The 7,952-nt window shown below is 43.5% G+C and overlaps 5 protein-coding genes across 5 annotated transcripts; 3 read left to right on the forward strand and 2 right to left on the reverse strand.

The window, feature by feature from the left end:
- On the reverse strand, positions 1-320 carry DI09_169p10 (uncharacterized protein; the record flags this gene model as incomplete). The annotated part of the gene is made up of 1 exon (XM_013383469.1): positions 1-320. A coding segment is annotated over one exon (320 nt), but the record flags the coding sequence as incomplete, so codon positions are not given.
- Positions 321-406: 86 nt separating this feature from the next.
- DI09_169p20 (rRNA-processing protein Efg1-related protein) lies at positions 407-925 on the forward strand (the record flags this gene model as incomplete). The annotated part of the gene is made up of 1 exon (XM_013383470.1): positions 407-925. One exon carries the CDS (start codon positions 407-409, stop codon positions 923-925), a length of 519 nt encoding a protein of 172 aa, XP_013238924.1.
- Positions 926-1,293: 368 nt separating this feature from the next.
- On the reverse strand, positions 1,294-1,779 carry DI09_169p30 (uncharacterized protein; the record flags this gene model as incomplete). The annotated part of the gene is made up of 3 exons (XM_013383471.1): positions 1,294-1,440; positions 1,465-1,531; positions 1,631-1,779. 3 exons carry the CDS (start codon positions 1,777-1,779, stop codon positions 1,294-1,296), a joined length of 363 nt encoding a protein of 120 aa, XP_013238925.1.
- A 361-nt stretch (positions 1,780-2,140) lies between these two features.
- On the forward strand, positions 2,141-2,533 carry DI09_169p40 (histone H2A; the record flags this gene model as incomplete). Its single annotated transcript, XM_013383472.1, has 1 exon — positions 2,141-2,533. The coding sequence occupies one exon, from the start codon at positions 2,141-2,143 to the stop codon at positions 2,531-2,533; it is 393 nt and encodes a 130-aa protein (XP_013238926.1).
- A 326-nt stretch (positions 2,534-2,859) lies between these two features.
- On the forward strand, positions 2,860-5,976 carry DI09_169p50 (uncharacterized protein; the record flags this gene model as incomplete). The annotated part of the gene is made up of 5 exons (XM_013383473.1): positions 2,860-4,218; positions 4,243-4,985; positions 5,010-5,347; positions 5,375-5,493; positions 5,518-5,976. 5 exons carry the CDS (start codon positions 2,860-2,862, stop codon positions 5,974-5,976), a joined length of 3,018 nt encoding a protein of 1,005 aa, XP_013238927.1.
- Between the last annotated feature and the right edge of the window lie 1,976 nt (positions 5,977-7,952).

Raw genomic sequence — 7,952 nt, forward strand, 5'->3', positions numbered from 1 at the left:
ACCGTGATAAATGAACTAGGGCAAGCGCGCACACTAGAGGTGATAAATGAACTAGAGCATGCGCGCACGCTAGAGGTGATTGGAATAACCGGTGCAATGGAAGATTTTTGGCAAAAAGCATTCAAGTCCACAAGTGTAGTTGGTTGAATTTTTGGAACATTGATGGTTGAAAAGGCTAACGGTTGCTTCATGGTAACCTCGTACGAGGCAACCTTAATTACAGGCTTCGAAATTATATGGCATGATAAAGGTCCTATTGGATTTGCCGATGAACAAAGCAAGTGGCAAGAAACCAGCAAAACAAGAATGCAGAGATGCATGGGTTGGGCAGGTTGTAAGCCATCCTTAAATAATAAAAATGAAACTAAAATTTAAAATTAAACCAATTGAATTTGTATTTTTTAAAATGTTCAACCCTTCAAATAATCGGAAAAAGACAAAGTCCACCAGCTCAACGGCCAAGCAAATAAGGGATGTTCAACGGTCGCTAAAATTGGAGTCTCTATCCGCTTCTGTTAGAGTTGAGCTTGAGCGCAAGCTCAAGACCCTTCAGCAACTGTCGATGGAGTCCAAGGCTAGAAGCGGACATACAGATGTGCAGAAGATCCATATGGAAAAATATAGAATGGTAAGATTTTTCGAGAAAAAAAAGGCACTGAAAAGGCTAAAATCTCTCATAAAATCCAATGCGCCCAGCGAGGAAGTTGATAAGGCCAAGTTGGATTTGAATTACACAGTCCATTTCCCTAAGGATACAAAGTACATTTCTCTTTATCCAAATAACAATTCTGAATCTCCCATTGTGCTCGAAAAAAAGGCAAAAATAATGGGATCAATTAAAAGCGATATTGCTTCGGGACTCCTCTGTGACATCGCTTCCGAGCTACTACTTTCTGGCATGATTTCAGGTCACACGGACAAATAATAACTATGTTGCTTTATTTTTAACTGCCTGTTCCTTGATTCTTTGGATGTATAGATCAGGACTAGATCTATTTATAAATAAAATTGATATCAACATACCTAAAAAGCGAATACGCCAGTTCTTGAGCCGGACTTTTTGGGTTTGGTTCAGTAAGCAAGTCCTGGATGCCAAGAAGAATCTATAAATTCAGATGAGAATGCAACTTGTCTTATGGTGACCGAGGGTTTCCAGTCGTTCGTAAGTAATGAAAGGCATACAGTGCCACTAGGGAACACATTTGGGTGAAATAAAGGTGGTGTGAAAACACCTAGGAATTAAGGACAATTGAAAACATTTCGGGGGAGCTGTTGGATAATCGTTCCCAAATGTCATAGTGAGCTTATAGACACCTCCAGCCCAGGGAGTCTATCATAAAAAGGTGCATTAAGTACATTTTCTTTTCCGGGGATCCCACATTTCCATTGAAGGAGATTCATAGAGCCATCATCGTTAGTATCAGGCTTGGCGTAAAATCCCTAAAATAAAGAATGTTTTATTACAAAAGGATGGTCTTTTCTCCATTGCCGACGCTCCTCAGTCAAGCGAGTGAGTGCAAGAGAAAATGTACTTGATTCCAGATTTTAAAAATTAAAATTCAACCCAGTTTATTGGCAGATCTAGTTGTCAAAGGGATGAACATAGGTGACACCAAGTTGCTTGAAGCACTCTTCTCTACTTTTGCGATGAGGAATAACATATGTTCGATAGTATATTTCAGCGAATACAATTCCAGTGCCCAATGCCAACGCAGTAGATCGATAGAAGCTACGCTTGAGCATATCTTTGACAATAGGAACATGAAATTTGGGGTTCATTGTAAAACAAAGTAGTAAATTTTTTAATTTAAACCAACTATGACATTACCCAGGTCGCAAATAAAGCAATTTGAAGGCCTCATTTAAGGCCATCACCACGATTATGGGAAAGACCAGCATCCCACGCGGCATGCATGCGGACACCAACGTGCACCAAAAAGCAAGCAAGGAGGCGATCAAGGGTTAGGGTGTGGTTGGCGGGACGATTGAGATTTGGCGCCAAAAGCGTAAATTTAGCGGCAACCAGCAGTATATAAATGGCAGCCCCAAATGGGCAATTTTAAGTTGAACTTTCATTTCAACAGGCACACTTACGCGCTAACACCCCACCCCTCTCTCCCCCCCCACACATCTCTTCATAATGGCTGCCGGTAAAGGAGGAAAAAAATCCATCAAATCAAGCTCGCGCTCCGAAAAGGCTGGACTGCAGTTTCCAGTCGGTCGTATCCACCGTTTTCTGCGACGCGGAAACTATGCCCAGCGCATTGGATCTGGCGCGCCCGTGTATCTGGCCGCAGTGCTGGAATATCTGACGGCCGAAATTCTCGAGTTGGCAGGAAACGCTGCCAACGACTACAAGAAAAAGACGATTTCGCCCCGCCATCTGCAGCTTGCCATCCGCAATGATGAGGAGCTCAACAAGCTGCTCAAGAATGTCACCATTGCTTCTGGAGGAGTCTTGCCACACATCCACTCTGTTCTTCTTCCCAAGAAGACAAAGAAGGAGGACGGATCTCAGAGCCACGAATACTAATTCCTGGAGCAGATCGCAGCCCGCCATCTTATACAATAGTCATCGGCCTTTTGGCCTCCCTTTAAGCGCGCCATAGATGCTGTCCTTGTGTGTGCATGCGCACCGCCCCTCGTGTGCTTGCCACTGGGGTCAAGTAAATGTGTAACTTTATTACATGTCATGTGCACAGCCATCGGCGCCGGCCCATCATGCCGCGCCGCGCCATGCCATAAAACACCTTTCCGGGCTGCACTGGGTATTGAAGCTTAGCTTTTAAACTTGCCCATGCTAACTTGCATTGGACTTTTTTCATCCTAAATATTTTATCGCTTTAATTTAATTTAAATATGCTCGCAGATGAGGATCTGTATGACGAGTTTGGAAATTACCTCGGTGAACCTACAGAAAGACCCATTATAGCATCTCCTCTAGAAGAACATTCAGTTCCTTCTTCTGAGCTTGTTGATCAATATTCCGAGAGCTCTTCGCTTTCTGTTGTCCTTCACGAGGAAAAGAACTATTATCCCTCTGCTGAAGAAATCTATGGGCCTGATCTCGAAATCAAGGTTGAAGATGAGGATCGTCAGACCCTTTCAGAGCCTATTATTGCCCCAATTAGGCATGATATTTTTCAGGTTCTTCCAATATCTGCAGAGCCCATACCCTCCGCTACTTATACACCCAGCTACTTGAGTGAATCTCTGATCCACCGAACTGAACGCATTAGAAATGTTGCAATAACTGGGGCTCTTCATCACGGAAAAACCTCGCTCTTAGATATGCTAGTAGCCGCAAGTCATCCCCAAGTCGTTAACTTTGACCCTAACCGTCCTCAAAAATGGACCGATACCTCGTTTATGAGTCGGGAGAGAGGAATATCCATGTCGGCTACACCGCTTACTCTTATTCTCCCCAACTCCAAATCTCAAAGCTTTATTATGAATTTCCTTGATACGCCTGGTCATACAGACTTTGGCGATGAAATTATGGCAGCTCTTGCCTTATGTGATGGATTGATGATAGTTGTGGATCTGCTTGAAGGCATAAATTCACGTACAGAATCCATTTTGCGATATGTAGCTATCAATCGGATGCCAGCCGTGTTGTTCCTCAACAAATTCGATCGCCTAATTTTGGAGTTGCGGCTTCCACCTTCTGACGCTTACCACAAGATTAAGCACACCATTGATGAGATTAATACATTTTTGCGGACCCTTGGGATCACCGAACCCGATGATCCGCTTTTCTTTTCCCCCAAAAGAGATAATGTGCTTATGGGAAGTGCAAAATATGGCTGGCTTTTTTCTCTCGATTCTTATTGCCGTCTCTTGACACCACCCGTAGAGGAAAGCTGCTTTCCATGTTTCTGGGATGACATTGTCTACCTGCGTGATGAGAGCAAATTTGCACCCCTTTCTACAAATCCTCAGTTACCACGGACATTCATAGAATGGGTTATCGAGCCAATTTATAAGCTTCACCTTACGGCAATTGGCATCGACTCGATTGATCAGATTTCCTCCATCCTTGCACAAGCCGGAATAGTGCTGAAGCGCTCCGAGATTGCACTTGCAGCAACTAATCAGCATCATCTTATCGCCAAGGTAATGCAACAATACCTTGGTGGTTATGAGGGTATTCTTGGCGCTTTTACTGACTGCATCTATCGGCGTATTCCATCGCCCCTAGAAAACGCTCCCTTAAAAGTATCTTTCTTTTTTCATTTTTAGATCCAACAAATCTATTCAGGACCATGTGACAGTGAAAGCCCTAGCATTCGGACAAAGGCAATGTCTGAGTGTGATCCTCAGGGGCCTTTGATGGTTTATATTAGCAAGCTGATGCCAACTGCAGATGCAAAATCTTTCCTTGCCCTTGGACGCGTGCTTTCAGGGACCATAAGAGCAAATAGCTTGATCAAGGTATTGGGCGAGCACTTTGTCCCAAACATTGACGAAGAAGACTCTTCCCCGCAGTTTTTGGAGAAAATTTACTTGCCTCTTCCGATGCATAATTTGGAAGTTGCAGAAGCACCTGCAGGTTCCATTGTGCTTCTTGGCGACTCTATCCATAATGTCATTTTAAAGACAGCAACCATCGTTCAAGTTGAACAAAATATGGAAGACCCTGCCTTTGTTTTCAGGAGGCACTTTTTCACTGGGGCTCATCGTATTTGTTCTCTCTCTGTCATCAAACTTGCCATTGAACCGATGCATCCAAGCGAGCTTCCAAAGATGCTTGATGGGCTTCGAAATCTAACCAAAGCTTACCCTCAAGCTGAAGCTCGTGTGGAAGAATCTGGCGAGCATGTGCTCTTTGGGACCGGGGAACTGTACCTCGATGCTCTGATGCACGATTTAAGGAGGCTATATGGTCAGGTCGATATTCGCGTGGCAGATCCGTCTGTAAGGTTCAGTGAGACCATTGTGGAAACATCCTCCCTTATATGTACTGCCATGAGCCCTAATAACGAGTAACGATTATCATTTCAACGTAGAAATTCGATTTCAATGATTGCGGAGCCCCTTGAAATGAGTATTCTTGAAGATCTTGAAGCAGGCGTGATTCCATCGCCAGCTGCACAGTCCTCTAAAGAGATTTCATCGTTCTTTGTGTCAAACCTGCAGAAATATGGCTGGGATTTGCTTTCCGCCCGCTCGCTATGGGCTTTTGGCCCTTCCGAGGAGAGAGGGCCGAATGTGCTTCTTAATGAATACCTACCTGCAAAGGATGCCTCACTCGAGGTGCGCAGTCTAATTTCAAGCCCAAATATCAGGGAGGCCATAACCCAAGGGTTCCATTGGGCATGCCGCGAAGGACCGCTTTGCGACGAGCGTATGCAGAGCTTTTGTTAATCTATAGCGATTCGGGGAACAAAAATCAAGCTTGTGGATGCCTCGTTTGCCAAAGAGCAGATTTTACGGGGCTCAGGTCAGATAATCCCTGCTGCAAGAAGAGCCGTATATGCTTCTTTTCTGACGGTTTGAATCAAACTTAATGTGTAGGCTTCTCCAAGGATTATGGAGCCCGTTTATGCCGTTGAAATACTCTCACCTTCCGATTGCATTCCTGCAGTGTATACGGTGCTCAATCGCCGTCGTGGGCATGTTTTACAGGACATTCCGAAAGCAGGTATCCCATTGTACTTGGTCCGCGCGCTGCTTCCCTGCATCGAGTCGTTTGGCTTTGAAACGGACCTGCGGACTCAAACACAAGGGCAGGCTTTCTGCCAGATGAGTTTTGATCATTGGCAAGTGGTCCCCGGAGATCCCATGGATGAATCCATCACCCTTGTGCCTTTAGAACCTGCCCCAGCCACCCATCTGGCCCGAGACTTTATGGTCAAAACTAGGCGAAGAAAAGGCCTTTCAGAAAACGTTTCTGTTGTGAAGTATTTTGACGAGTCGATGCTGGGGGCTCTTTCGCTTCAGGAACGCACCTTTACGGCTCCAGGTCTAGCCTAATGTTGGACATTAAATTCCCGCCCATGCTACGATGAGTTTACGTTTTGTTTATGAAAATAAGCTGTCAATCCAAGTAATCCCTGCCGCCGTCTTTATCAATGTGCTCACTTAAATCATACAAGTTAGTTTATTGCTCGGAAAAACAATCGAATGGCATACATCAACACGGGTATAGGTATCCCAAAGAGAGCGGGATTTTACGGAAAATCGGAGATATTTTCGATGTGAACCCTGCATCGAATGCCTGGGCATTATGCAATCCGTTTGCATCCTTGGGAGCGCTATCAGTTTCCTTTGGTGATCTCGATGGGTCAGCCATTTTAATCCTGTTTGCCTGTTCGCTGCAACAAATAATATGAACACCTGTTTAGGTGCCCGATTTCTTCGGTCGTAAGCGGGCAGTTCTTGCAAGGGGGGTTTCAGTAGGCTTCGAAATTCCAGCGGCTTGCAATTTTGTAAGTTCTAATTTGCATTCTGCCCCACAAGCGAAGAGCAATGGCGCTTCGATTTCTACGCAATATGGGATCAAATCGATTTATGTCCATCCACATTAAAAATTACATCTAAAACCAACACAGAAGAACACTTTTCAGAAGTAGCCAGTAGCGAGTAGCCAATGGGCATTGAATTTTCCAAATAGCTCTGGGAAAATTTTGGTCTCAAGCTTTGGGTATATTTCTTTAAGCGATGCAGCCAAGTGGCTCATCTTTTTCATACAAAAATCAGATGTGCAAGCAAGAGATGCTCGATTTAAAGATCAAGGGATTTTATTATCAAAATCAATGAGCCCAAGATGATTTAGGGATAAATAAAAAGCTAATACCGATTCTGGGCCTAGAAGAAATATGAGCTGCATGTGCACCAATCGCAAGAACACCAAAAACAAAAACCAAACCACAGCCGAGGATATTTATCCTTTCCTCCCAAGAAAGGCAATATTCCTGGCTAACTGTTCCCCTCTAACAAGATGAATGAATTCAGAATCGACTTCAGATTACGATTTATTTGGCTATAGAAATAGGGACAAATAGAAAGTTTTTTCCAAATTAAATAGAAAACAGACAAATGCTGCCGTGCACAGGGAGCAGTCTCCCTTGATCCAAAGACCATTAGTGACCTCGACTAGTAAAGTATGTTTTGTAAAATTTAAAAGCTAACCTTGATGCACAAATATCAATTAGCGATAGGATTTAATTTTCTCCTTGCCTCATAATGGTGTTTACCTCGTGCATTTTGCTCCTCGTCATTTCATGCCTTGGTATAGATGCCGTTTCTTAAATATTAGGAATGGCTCTTGTGTCCATGGTCATTAAATCTTTTTCTCCGCTTTTGCTAAAAGCTGGGCTTCAAGGGAAAGATTTAAATAAAAAGTCTAGCCGACAAATGTTTTGCCTTTTTTTAATCTTGTAGACCAGAAGGTTGCGGGATCATCTCTGGAGCAATATACTTAGTAATTTTGTTTATTTTTATACCATGTCCTTTTTTTCTCTTCTCCGGAGCGCCTCCCGCCGACTTCAAACTGCCTATAATGATGGTATTTGAGGTTCATTTACAAAATAGCTTATGGATTTTACCAGTGCGCTCCTCTCGATATCATCGATGATTTTGCTTGGGTTTTCAGACGATGTCTTGAACTTGAAATGGAAGTTCAAGCTCATATTTCCAGCCGTTGCGTCCATTCCGCTGCTAACGATTTATTATGCCTGTCATGGCGGCACGCAAATCGTGCTGCCTCCAAGAATACTTTCTTTTTTTAATTTGCTCCAATATAAGTATATTGACTTGGGTCTTCTATATTACCTGTTTATGATTGCTGTTTGTATCTTCTGTACCAATGCCATTAACATCCTTGCTGGGATTAATGGACTTGAAGTGGGACAATCAATTGTCATTGCAATTTCAATGATCATTAATAGCTCTATGCACGTTTTCTCTCCGGAATCGTATCCTAAACAGGTAAAATAGAAGACCCAAGT

Source organism: Mitosporidium daphniae (assembly GCF_000760515.2).
Source record: "Mitosporidium daphniae strain UGP3 chromosome Unknown contig-169, whole genome shotgun sequence".
In the NCBI taxonomy this organism is placed as follows: Eukaryota; Fungi; Microsporidia; genus Mitosporidium; species Mitosporidium daphniae.